At 40.4% G+C, this 21,439-nt stretch overlaps 1 protein-coding gene across 2 annotated transcripts in view; it reads left to right on the top strand.

Moving 5' to 3' along the window:
* LOC311253436 (gamma-aminobutyric acid receptor subunit gamma-3-like) overlaps window positions 1-21,439 on the top strand; it is a 92,037-nt gene that overhangs the window by 21,094 nt on the left and 49,504 nt on the right. For both annotated transcript variants that reach the window (XM_084347406.1, XM_084347407.1), the window contains one exon: window positions 7,765-7,832. In XM_084347406.1, the coding sequence (XP_084203532.1) occupies window positions 7,765-7,832 (68 nt within the window). The remainder of the gene's footprint in view (window positions 1-7,764; window positions 7,833-21,439) is intronic.

Below are 21,439 nucleotides of genomic sequence, written 5' to 3'. Positions count from 1 at the left end.
TAACAGAAAAACAGTGTCATATATAGCCCCTGTAAAACCTCAACTTGTTATTTTTACACCTCATTTTTTGGAAGTGTACTTCCCAAAATGCGAACGTATTTTTGAATTCAAACTTTGGTTGAAGGGCCTAATTTTAGTGATACAAACACTGGCTTGAAACTGGTTTGTAGACGACCCCAGCATAACATCTTTTTATTATTCCCAAGGCTCAATGTCTGCTTTCTTTTTTATGCAAGTGGGCAAAAACACCTTGTTTGCAATAATAATATTGATTTTACCTTCTATGATACATTTTTCTAAGACACAAGTAATATGAGTAAGTTGTAGGGTTTGGACATGTTCACAAACTGGAGGAAGGACAGAACATAGTGTCGCTGTAACATCTGTAATATAGAACTAGATGAACAGTGTTCTCCTTTTACTCGGTCAATAGTGAGCTTTGTGTCTTGAAAACTGAATTTGTCCAAAACATTTTAGGTGAATGCAGTAACAGTTGTCACAATGTAACCATTCACCGCAATCCATGCAGTAGATTGAGTTTACATCTTTTCAGTTACATAGAACTATAGGGACAGAGACTGTATGCACACCACTGGTCGACTGTAGTGGCTGCAGTAACAGCCTTTCCATGCATACCCAACCCAAAGGCAACGTGAGCTGCAGGGCTTTTACACATACTAACAAGGAAAGAGGGAGGTCATGCATGAGATGATGTGTGGACGACGTGGGCTGTACCAGTGCATCAGAGTATGGAGTGATGGATTACAGTGTGTGCAGACTATACTCTTGTGGGTCCATAAGTGACTTGAACTATGTGACCCATAGCTGTAAGTTAAAAGGATAACTGAACAGAGGCTGTATTTGTGTAGACTGTATTTGTTCCAGTTGAATAATCCAAATGAACTGTTTCCAGGAGACGAAGTGATCTTGCAAGGTTCCTGGACTAAAAAATAAATTACACTTTGTTGAGAATTTGCTTACCCTGAATACATCAACATATACGGACATATTTATTCCAGACAAAAAAAGAAATTAGTTTTAGTGGCTTAGTGAAGAAGCTAAAATTAAAAAACAGGCTTTTTTAAACACAGAAATAATAGGTTTCTCTTAGAGTACTGCCCTACAAATTAGACAGCAGTAACTATAAAATTGAAGCTGGAAAAAACTTTTGGGGCTGGCCAGCAAACTGTAACAGCGAGAAAGGTAATAATGCCTCCATTCCGTGCCTTTTATTCTGATTATAAAGCATTATCATGAAAATGAAAAAATTGCACACACTGCACTACATTTGCACAGTCTTCAGGGAAAGATGGTCAAAAACAGTATCAAAGACAAGCCGTCTTGTCCAGTTACTTTAAGAAAATAAGCTTTATTTTCATGATTCACAGTCTCAAATGTATTTTAATGGAAGTTTAACCAGCCGAAACTCCACTGTTGATTCATAAAAATGAATATTTTCCAATGACAGATGACAGCTAGGAAAAGAGCCTTTGTGGAGCTCAGTGTTGTGGCTTCAGCTTGGTGGTGCAGACTCCGCTTAACTTCCTTCTGATCCAAATTAAATATAAGAGGTTGAGTCTGTGGCAACGCCCTTAATTATGCATAATTTGAAACCCTTATATAATTTAAACGAGAGAGTTTGTACAAATCCCCCCCCCCCCCCCCATAAGTTGTCATGAATGGGGAAAATGGCTGTTGAGACCAAAACGTCTTTTTGTACTGGGCTGTATACATTTATTAACATTTATGTTGTCAGGTTGAGTTGCCTATTTTTATTTTACTGTGGTCATTTCTCTCTCTCTGTACTTTTAGCTGTTTAAGTACTTGGCTGATTCTCTTTGTAAAATATAGTCTTCTGTATCGGAGGAGAATATTTCAAGTGCCCCTGCGCCTTTGTCAAACAATGTTTTCCTGATGGAGTCACTTGAGGCAAATGGCTAGAAGGCTTGAAGTACTGGAGATGACTTTTACTAAACAGGATGTGATTAATTATTTTACAGCACATTTATTTTGAAAGTGAGACTGAAGATGTGAGGCTAACCCTCGGGATACCATCTGACAGCCCACTGAGGCCTGCAGAACTCCCTGCGCAGTGCTCCTTGGACACTGAACATATGGGAGATGAATGGTCAGCTGGGATATGTACATCTGCACACGCATGTGTGTATGTGTGTGTGTGTCTGTGTGTGTGCGCCTGTTTGCCGGGGCTGACAATGCGTAATGCATTTGTCATGCCAGCCAGGCCAAGCAGGCATAAAAGCCCTTTCTTCTTAATCGAGGCCCACAGGGTAATGTGGTAATACAGATGGGGCCTGTCATGCTTTTCTGAAAAGCAAGACGAGGAGGAGGATGAGCAACATGAAGAGGAGGAAGAGGGACTCATCTTGCCTCTGTAGATCATGGCTACTCCATTAGCAGTGGAAAATAGGGTTGATAGACAGACAGTTAGGTAGGTGTCTTAGTTTCTTCCTATATATTAGACCTTGGTTTCTTTTTAACTTATTTTTTGTCTCTGAGAGATGAAAGGGAGCAAAACAAGCTCTCAAACAGAAGTATAAAAAGGCATAAACAGTACAGAAGACGGGGAAAATATGTCCTGAATATTCTCTTTTACAGCAGCGTCATCATTACCTATGCAACATCGCACATGAATCTGCCATGCGATATTTGGACATGTGTCGGGTCGGCTCAGCTTTTGTGATGGTTGTGTTTGTTCAAAGACTCACCCTCACTTCCAGCGGAGGGAAAAATAAAAGATTGAAGAGAGGCTGGAAACAGTGCACTGTAGTTTTATCCTCCTGAATTGCAATGGTAAATATATCTGACTGTACTCAGCAAACCGAGCTGACTAATGTCTGTGTTAAACATATTTTTATGCAGATTCAGAGTGTCATCGTCTACCTTGATTACGCACTGTGGTGTAAATTAAGGACAATTCCCTTCAGGTTGTCCCAGTTTCCAAATGCTGCAGACCTGCTAAGCTGTAACAGATCAGCTTTTCCACTCCATGCTTGCACTTCCGTGGGCCTCCAATTTTCTCCATTTTCACTGTAAATGGGTCTCCCAGGAAGGACAGTGACTCTCACTGTCTCCCTGCAGGTGTTTGTGCACCCTAATCCTCAAACATGCAGATGAGTTGGGCTACATTGACCAAATGTGTGAATACTGTTTACCTCTGTGTGTCTTTGTCTGATGCTACAGTATGAGACTGGCAGTGTGTCCTGGGATTTCCCAGTGCATGTTGGAATACGTTTCCAGTCCCTGGTCACCCTAAACGAACAATGAATGCATCTTATGCATTTCTCTATAATTGGTACATTGTGATTACGTATTGTCCTGTGCGCCTTCAATGCCAGACTTCCCCAAATGGACAATAAAGATTTGATTCAGAGCCTGAACGTGGGATTGATGCCCAGTAAATGGTGGCAGACAGTACTCAGAAGAAGGTTAGAGATGCTACGCTATGACCGGAAGGATGCCAAGAGGAAACCCTGATGTGGCTTGAAAATTATTAAAAAGAACACAAATCAACATAAATACTCCTCTCCAGGGTACAATGGTGGTGTGGGGTGAAAATACTACACCAAATAGACTTGGGTTCAAAAATCCTGGCAGCAGTGCTTCCTGCTGGGTGATGTGAAGATGAAGATAATTACACAAGTCAAGATAGTTTCAATTTGTTGTAAAGATAGTAAAATACCATTTCTATTTTATTTTATTTACTGTCAACAGTTTTGTGTAAAACCACTCAGTGAACTTAATTGTGTTGCTCAATATTTGTCACCAGCACCAACATGGCTGTCACCTCGGCACAGAAAAAGTATTAACAAAGTGAAAATCACAAGTTTGGCCATATTGTCAGCTGCAGTTTGTAAGTTGTAAGCTAGCTAGTATGTGATAACAATGATGAAGACCTGATAATCTGAAGTAGTACAGCTGGTTACTTTTTTTGCGAGTATTTGATATATTGACTCTTCCTCATGCTCCATCAAAAAGACCAGTCATTGACACTTGGCAATCCATCCAAAAAATGCATGCCAATATTTATATTTCATAAGATAACTCCTTCTGGTGTCGCTGAATCAAAAGTCAGTCAGTCCCAACAGTTATTCACCAAATTCCACGACAGTCATTCAGTAGTTAATGAGATATTTCTGTCTGGACCAAAGTGGTGTACCAGCTGGCCACCATTGTCATCCATATGGCCATGCCACTAATGTGTGAAAAAATACAGTATATCTCTTCTCAGCTACAGAAACTGTAGGTGAACACCATGCTCTTCACTGTGATTGCAAAAGGCAACATTTCAAAGGATTTCAACCTTAAGATCACAGAGGAGATATCTGTAGGCGAAGAACAAGCTGAATTGTGGACAAAGAACTAATTTCAGATGTGCATCTGCATTGTTGTCCCTCATTGTCCAGTTGGTGGAGCAGAACATGCTGCTGGAATTGAATCAACGCCTCCCAGCAGGCCTTCACTAACCAAAACTGTTTGCATCAGTAGCCCAGCACAGCAGGTCCCTGGGGACATCGCACGCAGATGTGCACACATAAATACACCCGATTCTTATCATCATCACAGCACACAAAATTACACGACTGTGAAGTTGCTGACAATTTAACAATATAGAAAGTCTTCAGTGTCAATGAACCATGAGGAACAATGGAAATGAATGTAACATGAGGCGTTGGATGATTAAGTAGCTCTTTCCGCAGCATATGACAATTAACATGATTAGATTACATGCAAAGTACATATGTTTAGTGATCTAATAGTGCTGCTGTCAACAGTTAATAGATTCCAATCATTAACGGCTGAGTTATCTTTTCATCTTTGGTCTTTCTCTGCATGAAGCTGCTTTATATTCATTGTAGTGCTGACGTTCATACCTGGAAGCTGCTCTGTAAAACAACAGACTCTTCTTGTTGGATAGGGAGCCGCTGGACTGGGCAGGGTCAGGGGTTAAACACCGCTGTAAGGCAACTCGTCTTCAGGGTATAAGTTGAGCATAATTTTGTGGGCTTTTCAGGTTTTCGTAATCTTGTGCCTAAATTGAGGCTGTGCGGATGTCTAACAAGGGCGAGGTAGCACCAACGCTTCGGTGTAGTAATATGGATAACAGTGCACATGAAAGAGGAAGCAAGTCAAAGGATGATTTGACTTGACTAAAGTGCAGCGAATGGATCTTTGACATACTGTAGTTTGTGTGTGTGCATACAAAACACCCATGAGTTAGATTCTTTTTGGCGTTTTTCAAAAAGACACTGCACACCACTCGTCAGAACGTCCAGGCTGCAGATTCCAGACAGGTCCGACCCACCGGTCACACTCCTACAGAAATAATACAAACCAACTATAACACTATCTCGCAGGGGTAGACACACAAGAGCTCTCTCACATGCACTGTGCTTAACCTCAATTTATGTTTTAATCAAAACAGCTCAACCTGCATTTACACGATTGTCTGAAAGAGGCTCTGCAGTCGTTGTGTACAGGAGCACTCTAAAGGGAGGAAATTGTGTTTGTGTGTGAGACAGAATGTGTGTCTAGTCTTTGTGCTATAACAGAAGTGTAGCGCTGCACTTAGGCTACTGTGCCCCACGGTGTAAAGAGTGTGGGGGAGAAATGGTGCATGGGAAATATTGTCAAGCTTGTTTCAATGGGATCTAATGATTACACTGAAATGGATTAACCCTTGTTTGGCATTCAATAGTGTAATCCCATTTTAAACCCATTTCTGCAAGCCTCTCTTTACTGACCTTTTCTGGACCCTAGATGATGAGAAGCATTGTCAGTGTCTTTTATTACAAGGTTTGTCTTTGGCTGCTGTAGCAAGATAGCGACTCAAAGTTTTCGCCATCATCCCTTTGATGACCTTCTGACGATGAGCGCTCTGTCACTCATCTTTCTGTCCGAGCGTAGCTTAATTATGAGCACACTTCTGCTCCTAAGGGCCTGCTTTCCCTCTGACTAAGGCCCAATCCCAGTGTCCCCCCTAAATCCCTAAACCCTGAACCCTCATGGACTTAGTTGGTGCCACCTGGTAAGTGTTTAATAAGACAGGCTGCAGGGGCTTGAAATGGTAAAGAACAGGAATGGGACAGCACTAAGCGACATTTCACTTTACCGTGGGGTTTTGGGACTTTATGTTTCCATTTTGAAATATACACAAATAAAAACATACACGTACACGCAAATAGTTGAAAATTTTAGGGAAATAGGCTCCATAATTTAGAAAAGTCTTTGTGAATAAGCCTTAAAAAGTTGCGTATAGGATAATGAAATTAATCAGGTATTCAAAAGTGCCATTATCTGGATTATTGTCATTTTATAAAAGTTTAAGGCTTCCTCTGGCAACTTACCTCAGTCATTAATGGCCACTTTCTGTAAATCTGCAGAAATGCAGAAAGTGGACATAAAGGGCTCATAATGTCGGTGAGAGGGCTCTCATGCATTTGATGGTTTGACAGTGGGACAGCACTAAGCCCTCAAAGACCTACAGGGAACGCACCTCAAAGTCTGTGAGTGTGGACACTGGGATTGAGCCCAAGACTTGACAGCCAGGCATAAACCTTTGCGAGGCTGTACATTAGCACAGCGTTCCTTTGAGCTACATGCTAATGTCCGCATTCTGATATGCTCAAAATCACAATGCTAGTATGCTAACATTTGCTCATATGTAGTAAACACAAATTATAGCTGAGGCTGATGGGAAAGTCATTAGTTCAGAAAGAGCCGCTAGTCTCACGCATAAATGAGGAGAAAGCTACGGGGGTCTGGTATTTGCAACACCACGGGATGCTTTCATTTTCGAACTTGTAGTCTTCAACCCCACAACACTGACTTACGTGACAATACTTGAGGCAATTTATCAGATTGTGTAAATCTTCCTCTGGAGCCAAAACAACTTTTTTCAGTATTACTTTGATGGTGTTCCACTAAAACTACCAATGTCGAGCTCATGGTGGCGCTAGTGAAAACATCAGAAGATCATTAAAGTCAGGCAGCCAGTGTTTACAATTATCTTTAAGATCTTTCGGTCTGAACCAAAGTGTATTCACACATACCGTCATAATGACAATACCACCCATGGAGCCATGTTGCTCGTGTGGCTAAAAATGATCACAAGTAATGTCGAAGGCCCCGCGTCATGTATAACACCACCTAACAGGTTTGAGTGTGTGTCTGTGTCTGTGTGTGGGTGTGTTACTTAGATTTAGATGCTGCAGTGAGAAAACTCTTTTTTTCTGTTCTACAGCAATGAAACAAACCAAATAAGACTGTCTTCGGTGCAGCATTTATGTCTGGTACTGTTCCACGTAGCTGCCGCTCCAATTTCTGCTTCCTAGAACCGACCCGAATGTTGTTGCCAAGATCCTACATACTGACTGGAAATGCTATTAATTGCCATGGTAACACAGTAACTGCTCCAGGAAGCACGGCGCAGCTTTTTCTAAATTTCAAAGGTAAATCTCTCCTCTCTGGATGGATGAATGGCTCTGGCTTCATCGAAAGAGGAAATAGACTGGTTTGAGTTGTCAAGGTGACACTGAATGATGATGAGCCTCGTTCTAAACTTGATTATTGATATGATTTTAGGCCACGGACACACGTGCAGGTTCAGTCACACACGACAGCAGGATGAAAACACTGACAAATGACAAATAAAACAGAATGATTGCATGTATAAATCTCACACGTGTCCCACCTACAATATGTGCAGCTATAATCACTCACTGTTCTTCCTTCTGGCTCTTGCAGTGAAACCAACTGTCATCGATGTGGGCATATATGTCAACAGCATCGGGCCTGTGTCATCCATCGATATGGTGAGTGAAAGCATTCGCTCTCTTTCTCTCTACTCCAGTGACACAAACACACACATATTTGTCCATTGTCCGTCATAAGCATCATCGTACATGAACACTGCCATTACTCACGCTGGTATTTGGAGGTCATGTGGGCCACGGCCGCTGTGTCTGTGCTAGGAAAAAGCCAGAAACGACAGGTGCCGATGCTTTGTTCACGTCCTGTGGATCAGCTTGGATTAAGCAAATGAGTGAGTTTAAAAAACCCAGAAGACTGATAGAATCCTGCTATGAAAGCAATCGAGTTAGACAGCAGTGTCTCTGTGGAGGGAAGAAGACGTCCTCTCAGGCTCGGGCATAACAAAGAGTTATTTTCTTCCAGTGTTTCTGCTTTTTGGCTTTATTTAGCAACTGGATCTTTTGCACCAGCGAGGTAATTCCCAGAGCAAAGTTTGACTCGAAGGAAAAAATGATTCTGGAAAAAGTCCAGGACATGGATCGATGCATATTTCATCATGGAAAGCCTGATCAGATGCCATAAAACATATAAAATGCTGAAACTGAAAGCTTGATGAGCTGTAATGAGCAAATAGCTTCTTTTCAGACAACCGAAGGCATAAGCAGGCTGTTGTTTGGCCTTGAATGAAGTGCGGCAGCCTAAATGGATGCAGCATTTCATTATGTATAATGCAAACATTCAGCTGCTGTCAATACACTCAAATGTGATATTAATTTTTCTGCTTGAAAATCCTCTCTCAAAACATGAGAAATGTATTACTTTGCAAATATTAAATGAGTGAGACGTGATAATGAAAGCATTTTATCTCTGAACTTACCACCAGATGTTGAGTTGTGACTGTTGCCTGGCAACATTAAATATATCCAGATTTGCAGGATAGTGCTGACAGTAAAAAAGGCTAAATTGCTTTTAACTTTAACTGGCTCAGTCAGAATTAATTTAAAAGAATAATAAATTCATTTGCTGCATCGGATGTCATTACTGTAAATTATTAACAATGCCCTGCTGTCTTTGGCATTTAATGTTATTATTACTGCTATTTTCCAGAAATTGATTTAAAGGTGCAATGTGTAAGAATTGGGCACCTGTTGAATTCCTACTGCAAACAAATAGAGGGCAGCAGTAACATGACGCTGTAACATAACGTCACAACTGTTCTTTCTTCATCTTCAGTTGATAATTATAGTTATTAATATATATATATATTTTTTTTATAGTTTTAAACTTAAATTTCCTACATATTGAACCTTTCATTTTCTTTAGGATGATGCAAGTTTGTATCTCCTGCCAGCTAACAGAGCTAGCCTGTTATCGTCATATTATTCAGATAAATGTTTAGCATAGAGGAATACATTTTAAATGAGTGCGGCATCACACAGCTGTCCCAAATTAACCCTATTAATTTTATGCCAGTATGCACTCATTTAGCAGAGGACATGTTGGGTTCAGCTGGGTAAATTCAATTTGGTATGCAGTTGTTTTTGTGCTCTGGACTCTGAGGAGCCAACAGGACATGCCCTTTGTGAAATACTGTAAACTGTATAGTCACTGTAGACGGTGTAATTGGTTGTATTTTCCTAATTCATCATTAATCTGTTTACCTGAGAGAGGGAGAGAGCGAAACGGAGGGGGCAGCAAGATAACCAAACTGTGACCTCTATTACATGTCTGTCTGAGTTTGTCCTTATCAAAATCTAGGTAAGGATGGAGGATGCTGTATGCTGTACAGCCCCTTGGAGTCATTTGTGATATTGGGCTGTATGAATTAAATGATGTGCCGTTTAACAATAAATTGAAGAATTGTGGACGTGGTTAAATACAAGAGAAGAGCGACTCAACCTGTTTACCATAACGCTAAACATTAAAGAGGTCTCTCAATTACTGGCCTGTGGGTGGTACCGTAATCAACGGTTAGCTAACCCAACAGCAACAGAGACTTTTTAACAACAACTAGAACGTTATCAGCAAAGGTGAACAAAATAGGAATGTTTAACCTGCCAAGCTTTTGTTTCCTGTAATTATTGTGGTGACAGTGTGTGGGCCACTAACCTGGCGTCAGAGTATCGTTGACTAGCTGATGTTAGCTCGTGTATGTGTGTGTGTGTGTGTGTGTGTGTGTGCCATTGAGAATCTGCCTGGGTGCATCGTAGCCGTGAAAACACGGTATGGAGTTTTATTGATTTGGGCATTCTCTGAAAAAGCAAGTTGAATGGATTTGATAATGAAACACTGACACAGAGCTCTGAAAAGAAAATAATTACTGCTGCGACAGCGTCTGTGAGGACCACTGACCAGTCATGTAGCTCCAGTTTTAAAAAGTCTGTCGGACACCATCCTCATATAATAGCTGTCTACAATCTTAAGAATGTGTATTAAATGAGAAAACAGAATTTTGTCATACCTTAGTCATTACATACAATAGTCAAAAAGTCTAAAAGCTAGAGGAAAAAGCCAAATGTACACACTCATATGTTCCTAAAGACAATCTTGACAAAGACAAATTGTGTTTTATGGCTATTTTATTATTATTATTATTAAGATGTTTCTTTTTATGTATCCACTCCATGAATGATGTGATCTACCCAATAAAAGGAGACTATATAGCAAACTGGTCAGCCCCTGCATGGTGATTCAGCAAATAAATAGAAGTCTCTTGAGGCTTAATTCCTGCAGGATCATGCTTATTATATGGCTGCTTACAAAGAGACATCAATCGACCCTCCAGGTAAACCGATAAAATGCTTTTATTACAAACTAAAGCCACTGGCAAGCTTACATCGACGAGCAGGACTGCCTGCACCAGCGAGCAACAGAAGTGATATGAGGAGAAACCAACAGAACAGACCAGGCGCCCATGGCTAGATGTAAAGTCTGAGCAGACCTAAGATTGCCTTTTACTGGCCAATCAGAACTGAGAGTTCAACAAAGCTGTGTAATAATTGTAATCAAGTGCCATAGAGTCACTATATTGTGGGCATTGAACTGCAGCTGTAATGAAAGGCTGCAATCAAAAACGCCCAGGTGGCAGACTGTAGAAGTGGGGCAGACGGAGCATCATCCTTCCACCAACAGCGCTCCTAATTGTTACAGCTAAGATTGTGACTCCAAAACCTGAGAGCTCTCTACAAAGTTTGAGTGTAGGCAGTTGATGAGTGACAGAGGAGGTAGGTGGATGCGAAGGTACGGTTTTTGTACCGGTGACGAAGCAATGTACGTGACATTTGAATATCGGACCCAAAGACGGCATGTACGTCGACAATAGGCTTCCAAACACTGAGTCATGGGCCTCATGGGCTGGTGTTGAATTAGTGAATTCGAACACATTTCGTCCTTCAGCAACTTAAAAGCCCTGAATCATATTTTCTCAGTCATCCTCTGACTATAACTGATTGCATGCGACATTAGCACAAAATTTCCTGCAAAGTTCAATACAGCTTTGGTGATTTCACTTCAGAGATCTCCGTATTTGAGTTTTTGGGTGTTTTCCTCTCGCGGGCTTGAATTGAGCAGGGCCCAGTTGGAAAAAAGTTGACGTCACATACTACTATGCACCTCTGAATCAAAGTCTGATTAAAGTTGGTGGGTAATTGTGACACATTTAAACCAGAGCGAACCACACCCACCCGATGAGGCAGACTTAACTTTTATAGTTGCTTTGAATTCTCTTCGCTGCTATCAAGAAAAACCAGAAAAGTGGCAGGCGCACCAGTGAAGCCGAGGTACTCAGTCATGTTGGTGAGGAGGATGGTAAATTTACAAAATGATTTAGTTTGAAATGTTTCTACCATAGTTTTAATACCCTTTTCTCTACCTTAGCAACAAGGAAGATCTTTCCCTGTTGCTAAGCCAGACATATTCCTGCTGCACTTGTGAAAACAAGGCTCAACAGAGGCATGTGCTACAACAACCGTAAAGTAGGTGTGGAAATAACTCAGAAAATGCAAATCCCTATGTCTAAACTCTTGGCAGAGTAGAGCTACTTCAGGATATATTTGTTTTATCACAGGAACTAGCGAGTTATGTTTATTCTTGCATTTATTTAAAGTGAGAAAATCTTAAAACTGTACATGCAGGTGTCCATCTTTACAAATCACCTGGACTCGTTAAAATTGTTTAATTAAGTACAATTTGAGAAGAAGAGAGTGCAGCTTCTACAGCATACAACAATTGCACACACACACACACACACACACACAATCAGGAGTAATAGAGTTGTTGTGAATGAAAAACTCCTGCAGCCTGTAGTAGGTCAGTGAGGCATGGCCGGTTTCAGCTCGCTGTGGGAGCCCAAACTTTGTTTCAGTGGAGAACAGCATCCCGCTGTGACGTTCCAGTGATTTTCCTCCTGTGTAAGCGCTTATTGGTTTCACCCTGTCAGAGCCGATGGACGCTGGTCAGTGGGATGCGAATCCCCGGCCGCCCCGGGGGCTGACTGGACTGGAATTAGTGCAAAGACTTTTATTTCTCTCTCTGTCCGCCTGTGTTTCTTCCCCTTTTATCCATTTCCCTGTGGAAGTGTTACAGTGTCACAGAGAAAACAACTGATTTCTTCAGTGTGGCTCAGCTTGGCCTTGTTTCTTTATTTTTTTTTCCAAAGCTCCACATTCACACTGTGCTGCACGTTTCCTTTTGCTTGAGTGCAACCCATCATTTGGCCTGAGACCTCCATTTAGCCTGTTCACTCCCTCTGAACTTCACGGGTGTGTATCCCCAAGTGTGTTAGTGTAGCTTCCACATGAAAAACCAGGTCAAATCCCAAGGGTCTTTAAGATGCATGATCCGTATTGATCTCACACACACACACACACACACACACACACACACACACACACACACACACACAATGACAGTCTCGACAAAGTCAGCGACCAAACTCCAGGAAGCTTCTCATCTGCCTTTGAACAAAACACATTATCTTTCCTCATTTGCCGCGACGGTAATGGGCACTGGCTGGGATGATGCAACACCAAATGAAGCTGATAGTAATTTAGGACATACTGTGATGAATGGTTGAGTGATTAAACGGCATTAGCGGCATTAAAGTCAAGCGAAAGTGCGGGGCTTTTATAGCTGGTGCTGGGAGAGTCAGATAACGCAGCCGGTGAATTGACGGACAAAGATGGACGCACTCTGACATCGACACTCTGTTCTTGTCGTCTGCGCTCGAGCCAGTGAGTGGGTGGTGCCTTGAATTTGCCGCTTTACTATTGAGCCTGCCAGTGATCAACCAGGCGTAGAAATTATTAGGGCCACCTGTTCTGTCCGTGAAATATACCGATCACGTCAAACCAAGTGAAAGCCATGATTCAGTGACCATCGATATTAACCCACCTGAGAAATCGAGGCACGTGAAAGATGTTCAAGCCTTTAGACAAGACTGATATGGAAAAGGCAAAGCTTTCTGCTGACTGCCACAAATATAAAGCTGGTGAATGGAAACCTGTTTTTCCCTAAATACTGTCAAATTTAAGAAGTTGAAACCAAAACTTAGAATCAGCCCTAAAGACGACTGGGTGTAATTTCTAGAGCGTCGACTAATAATTATTCTGAGTAATTACTCCATCACTTATTTGATTAATCATTTCGCTTTGTCTATAATGTCAGAAAACAGTGAAAAATATCCACAACAGTTGCCCAAGGTGTCTGTGTTGTGAGCTGTTAGTTGAGGGAAACCAATGATATTCACAAAAGCTGTGTTTCCATCTAATTGTCTAATAGTCAAGTGAATTCGAAGCAAACAAAACAGAGGATGGCAGTATAGGCTACCTTAATCGGGGCTGAATAGAAGAAGTAAAGGTTGTAAATTGTTATTGTACTATTGTAATGTGAACATTATGAGTTGGTTCATGGAGATAAACGGGCGTAACAGACATAATTAAAAGAGCACCATTCAAACTTCACACTAAGAAAATGGCATTTCTGTTTGTTTCATGTGTTAATGTGCAGACGCCTCTTTGCTCCACACAGACCTGACATTCTGATGGCAAATGAGCATGAAAACAGGTCGATGGAGACGCACTTAATGGTGGCCACAGCCACGATGGTTTTGATGTTTTCCTTTTCAACCAAATTATATCTGTGATGCAACAGATGAGCTCTTCCTAGCCTTTAGGGATCAATCAAGTAATATTCTCTTCTTATCATCAACAAATCCCATGGCTACGGGATAAGTATTGTGTGTATAAACAGAGCCTGATGTCTTACTCCTCTGTGACACAGAGCTCCATTGTGGTCAGATATAGCTTATTATTATAAAGGTTTTTATAATAACCATCATAAATAAATGGTTTATAAAGCATTTCATGGTTTAACAGTGAAAGAACTATTTTCTAAAGTATAATTAACTATAAATGTACCATTCAGTAATGATGGTTATGATAATGTGTTACCCAATATTTTTAAAGGCCATATCGCCCAGTTTTAGGCACAACAATGGCCACACTGTTTGTTCCTTATATGAACACACAAACAGTGAAGTTATTTATGACTCCACGTCCTAGTACTCACTAGAGCATCAAATGTGTATTAATACACAGATGGAAATAGTCCTCAACACATTCCTTATTTAGTCCTGTTTGAGTAACATTTGCTAAAAACTACAATGTCCAGCTGAGAGTATTTTAAACAGGTGAAGTAATACTAACTAAGATAATAATTAATAAATAAATGAATATTAATATTTTCTTCAAAGTGCTACAGGATTCAGAAGATTGGTGGGGTTAATGACTTCAAGTTGATGTGGATGTGTTAATAAGGATGGCAGCCTGTTAACTGCTCTTCTATATAATTACAATGTCCTATGGGAGAGAATGATGTTTGAAAATGTTGCTCTGCATGTTGCCTTTATTGGTAAAATAAAATTAGTGATGTCTTGTCATGATTACACTTAATGTTAAGGTTAATATGGCACACTGATTAAGAAGAAAATGTAAAAATGGCCCTTTATAATTGAAAAGGTTGCTGAACCCTGGTCTAACACGTTGTTGTTGTTGTAATTGTTGACAATAAACAATAATATATATTAACATCAGTTATCCTTCAAACAAGTGCAGAGATGTCCAAACATAACTGTAAAACCCACCAAAGCCTTAGTTTCCTTGTCATGTTGAGAAAAATATTACCTGTCTTACAAAATATGTTTGCTGTTGCAAGTTTTATTGCTATTTTGATATGAATGTAATTTTAGGAGACAGGGCTGTACTGGAATAGGCACATCTGCAGCATTAGCTTCCCTTGTTGCCTTCGGCCAGAGAGAAAATACTCCCTTTAAACATCAGCGTAGACTCCTCACTGCTCACATCTGACTGAAGTGTCAAAACAGATAATTTTCACCTATGCGGATGTGTCGGGCTGCTATTTGCGGTCGTGCGACAGTTGTGACACAGCTCAGATTTATTATCACATTCACAGTGAAAACGTACTACATCTGTTTAAAAGGAAATGATTTTACTGGAAATCGCTCAAGGCCTGATTGGTCATCATCTGATTTAGATCCCATGTCGATTGCTCCGTTTAGACGTTCACCCCAGCAGCAAATTAATTAATGATGTAAAGATGTGCTGTGACCCTCTTCTCGGAGGTGAAATGCCTGACTATTAATGCCACAGTTCATTTAGTACATGGAGAAGCGGCTTTGGAAAGTAGCAGACAGTATGCGTGGACACACACAAGTATAAAAGCTCATCTAAATGCAAGGGGACAACCACTGTAATTGTGCATAATATAGTGTCATGTTGTGCAGTAGGTTTGCTGGATAGGTTCTTTTCAATACAGTGTTTGAATCGTAAATGAGTGTAATGGAGGTCAATGAGAGAATTTTAATTTCCAAACAACTCAAAGTCACCAGGAACATTTTGTGCACGTACATGGCAGTTCATGTACTTGGATATGCTTCAGTATAATGCCATTACAAACCATGATGTATGCTCAGCCTCAGACATATAGGTCAGAATCTATTTGGGTGAAGAAGTAAATACAAGTATTGATCTTGTGCCACAGGCCCATGTTTAATTTGTTCTGTGATCTGACACCAACACAAGCATCACAGGTTTCAGATCAAAAATATATTTGACGGAGTTAAAGGATAAGTTCAACCAAAAGTGAAAATTCAGTCATTATCTACTCACCTCAATATCGATGGAAAGTCGGGTTAAGTTTCATAGTCCACAAAACATTTCTGGAGCTTCACAGCAAAACAGCGTAGGGACATTCTCCTAAACAACTGTAGCTGGGGATTTGTTTTAAAATGTGAGAAAACAATTACAAGACAAAGTTAACGAGGTGTTCAGCAGTCGCTTGTCAGAGCTAACGCTAGCTTGTCTGCCCTGGCTGGCTTGACTTTTAACTCGTCCTTCCTCTCAAAAGGCTTTTCCATGTGTTTTTGTCACAATAGCTACAGTATGTACCCTCTTCTGGTAAAGACAACAAAACAGCGGTCAACAAAAGGAAATTATCAAGCCTTATTTTCAATAAAATTTGTATTCTTCTTTGTAAATCTTGTAGCTTTCAAGATCTTCCACACAAGTTTACGCTGATAGTACCCATACTTTATTTCTGGATCTGTCAAAAGCGTCTTTCTTTTGTCTCTCGCCACACATGTCAGTCTGAAGTTGTCTCTGGAGAGTGGAAAGGGATTGATACATCCACTACAGACAGCCATCTACATTAGTCCAGACAAATGTGTTTACATGAATAATCTTTGAAGAGATGTCAACCCCAGCCAAGAGAAATAATGCTCTCGCTTGACAGATGCAATATTACAAAGCGTCTGTGTGTGCATGTACAGTGTGTGTTTGTGCGTGTGTGTGTGTTTGTGCGTCTGTGTGTGTGTGTTTCTCTCTGTACACTAAGTCCGAGATAAAGAAGCAGTCTGCAGACTCTGTCTCTGTGCATTTGTGTGAATGTGAACAGCTTTCCTTTGTGCTTTTTACTGTTTGGGCTGATAAATCCGCTGAAGTACAAGTTCTGTGTGAGTGAGTCCAGACACTTCTTTCTGCTTCTTTCCCCTCCTCTTTGATCACGTCTGCTTATTGAGATCCTTTATTTATATATTTTCAGTTCTGCTTTTCTTTTCGTGCTGTTTTGTGGAGGCTCGGCTGCTGTAGACAATCACACTTCGTTCTCATTTATTGTTTTTCACTCGATTCCGCTTAGAAATCAAGGTCGTCCTCTGCGACGACGAGCTCACCAGATTAGCCGACACTTGACTGGCAGACAGAGTGACAACGAACACATTTATCATTCTGTAATTAAAAGAAAAAGAGAGACAAAAAGAGGGACAGTGACTCAGAGATGGAGAGGACGGATTATTATTCTCATTGGTGCGCCATCAATCTCGCACAGTCCTCGGTCTCCTTGGCACAGAGATCCTCCATCTATTAGTCAGCACACACATTTCAAAGATGTTATCACTGACCCAAAACATGAGGCAGGTCATGTCAATACAGCACGGCCGTCCTTTCAATTTGCTGTAATCGAGTGCTGTCAATTCATGTTGTTTAGAGTTTTCTCCAAACCTTGAGAGGGAGCAATCAACTCTGTAATTATTTGGAGGGTCTGTATTGTCGCTATTGTGGTGGATTGGGTCAACAGCAGCACGGGAACTGGCTGTTTTTAATCCGTTTTCGTAGTGTTGCAAAATGGAGCCTTTTTTTCTCTCTGTAATCAAAAGATATGGTCTTTTTTTAGGCCATGCTAGCAGTATATTTCCATCGATGGCAAATTAGTCTGTTGTTCCACAGCTACTGGAATTTGTTTATAGGACGAATGGATGTATCCCCAACTACTTTGGTGATCTCCTGACCTTTCCTTTGGCGCCACCATGACCTAGATTTTTGTGATTTTAAATAGGCCCGTTAAGATCATGATTCCAAAATTAAAATTTGATCGAAATTAGCTTTCAATTTCGATAATCAAATTCATAGGCACTATCAGCGATACACTTCAAAGATGACAAAGCTATCTCACCCACCAGTAGGCTCTTTATCAGAGATCCTTTATCGATTCAAAAGACGGTTTACTGGTGGGGGAAGAACTGGACCGAGGCGAACTGATAGCACTCCCAGAGATTTTGTATTGATTTGTTTGGAAAGAGGTTTACTTGGGTCACATTTTAGAAACCAACCTTTTCTCATTTTATTTATAAGGAAGGTTTTATTTTTATATTTGAAATTGTCAAACCTTAACCAGCAAAAAAGCCACCGGGGTCAAGGCAAGCTGCTGCTGAAAAATGCCCTCATCTTTTTGAAATAATTTTGAAAATTGAAAACGAAAATGTCAGTTGTTATGGCAACAATCGAGAATCAAATCGTGACCTTAGCATCAAAAGTCATGTCCATCTCAGGATGAATGCTACATGCTTACATGCTACACTAAAGTGGTGAACAAGGAAAAACATTACACCTTGTCCACAAAATTCCACTTAAACAGAGTGTTTTTAATTTAATAATTACAGTCTTGCAAATTGAAGCTTGTTTGCTCGCACTAATTTGAAAATACAATAAAAAAGTGTATATTTAATCTTACAAAGGTTGTTTCTTTGTTGTGGTTTGAATGAACAAGGAACTGACAGGTGAAATTCACATCCTGGCCTGAAAAAAAGAATCCTGTTGTCGACCTGTTAAAGCTAAAGTGTATCAAAGTGCAAAGTAATGTGATTATAAAAACACTTTGATCTTTTCTTTTTTGACCCGAGAACAAAGCAGCTGTTTATTAATTTATTTCATCATGTTCCTCTCTTAAGTTTCATCTCTTCACTTCCTCTAAATGGAGATGCTCCTTGAATCTAATTTTTGACGGACGGGTTGATTTCCTGGCATCTCAATCAGCAGTGATGGGATCCTCTATATCCTGCAGCTCCACTTATGTTATTGAGGTTGATAAAACAGGTGTGCTTTTGCATAAAAGCCTCCTTAATTCTGCTTTGAAGTAAATTTCCTACGCTCTCAATGCATGCAAACCGTAATACATTCGAAGACCTGGCTGCCTCTGTGCACCTTGGGTGTAAACATGAACAGGTAGAGGGAACAAAATCAGAACATGGTGAGCTGGACTCTCGATTCAGGGACTCAAGGGGATGTTTACTTGTTTTATTCATCCACTATAGTTTGGCTTGTCAACAAACCGACTGAACTTGTGCATGCACTTAAACCTCGACAGAATGAATGAAAGCGTGCACCCTCGGTACAACAGCAACAGGGGAAGGACTCACTGAATAATTGAGTCCACAGAGATTGAAGGACACCCTGAACTTCCACTCTGAAAAGACACATGAAGCTATTTTTTGCGGCTATTTTAACTTAAAAGGTACACAAACAAAAATACAAGGACTCACTGTCACAGAGACATCTATCTGTCCGTCTGTCTGTCTGTCTATGATTGCGAATACACACACATGCACACATACATGATGCAGGGAACATGCATCAAAGGCTCTGACCCTTTTAAGAAGAGGCTCTTCTTAAAGAGGCTTGAGAGGGAACATTGTGTTTCCCTCCCTCTGCTCGTCCTTTCATTTAAATTCAATATTCTTCGCTTCATTTTTGCTTTATGGACCGTCGATAATGGCTGAAACTCTCTTATGAATTACTTTGCAATGTCTATAGAATCAGTTTGATTCCAGGGTGCAGATATTTTTTTTTTTATATCACTGCTATTTGATTTGGCCTTCAGTTATTTTTTATGATTTTCATTTAAGGAACTGTCACATTTCCAGTAGTAATATAAGCAGTGATATAACCACACTGGAATTTCTTACTTCAACACAAATATTTGAATAACTTTGATACCATGGGGATAAATTGGCACAGCTTTGGGGGCATACAAGTTCAGATTTTTAATATAAGGTAAATAATCAAGGCTTGTGCAGTGTGTGTTAATAACAACAGCATCTAAGTTTATTAACATCTGGAGGAGGTGGGACTACAGAGGCACTGCAGCGGGGCATCGACTTGCTTTTACCAACTAACTGCACAGCACCAACGCAGACAAAGTTAGTGACTGGCTCGTGAACATAGTAGAGCCTTTAACAGCAGAGGAGACCAAAAACGGAGCTAACGGGAGTGAGTTTTGGGCTAACATTCATAAGTTGGCCAGAAAGATGACTCCAAATTAATGTTAAAGCTGCTATGTGTCTGCTGGATGTGTAAAAATAGCAACTGTTAGCTAACAAGTTTGTTATATCCGCTTTAAAGAGATTTTTGTAGATGCATCCGTCTCTTCGAGCTCACTGACACCTGGAATACATACAAGAACAAATGTTGCTCTGAGAGTGTGGATATAGTGGCCTGTTACATAACTCCATATCTAAAAAAAAAATATAAAACCTTGCATGAAGGAGCAAAAAATCAAATTACCATTTGTAGGGTAGGTGTATTCAAATTCACAGCCAAAGGATTTTAGTAGAGCTTGTTACAAAAATAGTTGAATTGAACGTTATGAGGCTGAGGTCTGACTATGTACGATCACTGCATAAACGGCTTCAGAAGTTTATAACTTCACTCTAATTCAATAGCAGATCCATGCTGAGTGAGAAACACTTCAAGAAGGGCTGGCTCTGAGCAAGCTAAACAAAGCACAAACAGTTTGTTTAATCAATCCGCCTCAAGATCCTTTTAACGTCACTGAGAGTGGAAAAATCCATTCAGGACACACAACACATCTTGAGGTGGGTAAGATGTTGGTGTATTTCTCAGATGGTACTCCACACTCTCAACAACTATAATATGATGCACTTGGAGCTCACTGCGAGTGTCCTTCAATTATCTGCTCGCAATCATAACTCTTAGAAGATTTTGGCATCTTCGAGTTTAAATATACGTTTTGTACACTAGTTTTACCAGAAAAGAAGATGGCTGCCATACTGTCTCCATTCAGTGTTGACTGGATTTCTCAGTGTAGGTGACAACAGTGTGAACAGTGCTAAACCTGCCATTTGTAGGATTCCTGGAAAAGTCTTGTGTAGCAGAGGATTCTGTGCTTTCTCCAGATGTCAAACATCGCTTTAAAGTGCCTTTTAATGTGGCCTTAGTGCGTGGGCGTGCAGGTGAAAGTGCGTGTGTGAGCCAGTCTGTGTTTTTTTTTTCGTGGCTTTTCCATGCTTGACCTTCAATGATGTGACTCACGTAGGTGCTGGGAGAGAGAGGCTGAAAGAAACTAAGAAAAGGTTATCTGATTGCAGTGGAGAAGGTCGCCTCTTGCAGCAAGACAGCATAAGGACGGCCTCATGAGTTAATTCAGAAAAATGAAATGGTATTCACTATGCTTAATCACATTCTCCCAGCTGGATGTGAAACCTGTGTCCTGGCAACGGGGTAATAAAATTAATAATGATTTTTTTTCCCCCCCTTACGTAAATGTCATATGTGACCTTTTTTAAAACAGGTGACACCTGTATGAAGTAGAGGGCACTCAGCAGTGTAACAAGACGAGCAACACTGGTGAAGGTTGGCCCTGTCTATCTTGTGCTTGTAAAATATACCCTTGAGATATAAAATGAGTATCTCCTTATCCTGTTTGATAGTTTTTTGTAAAATCATAGTGTCTAGTTGTGGAAATGTATGAACTAAAGTCTAATCTCAAATAGATGTTCTTCAGATCATGATAGACATTA

Source organism: Pagrus pagrus, assembly GCF_965226575.1.
Source record: "Pagrus pagrus genome assembly, chromosome: 24".
In the NCBI taxonomy this organism is placed as follows: domain Eukaryota; kingdom Metazoa; phylum Chordata; class Actinopteri; order Spariformes; family Sparidae; genus Pagrus; species Pagrus pagrus.
The sequence above is the reverse complement of the archived record's forward strand: the minus strand, read 5'-3'. Positions and strand labels throughout refer to the sequence as shown.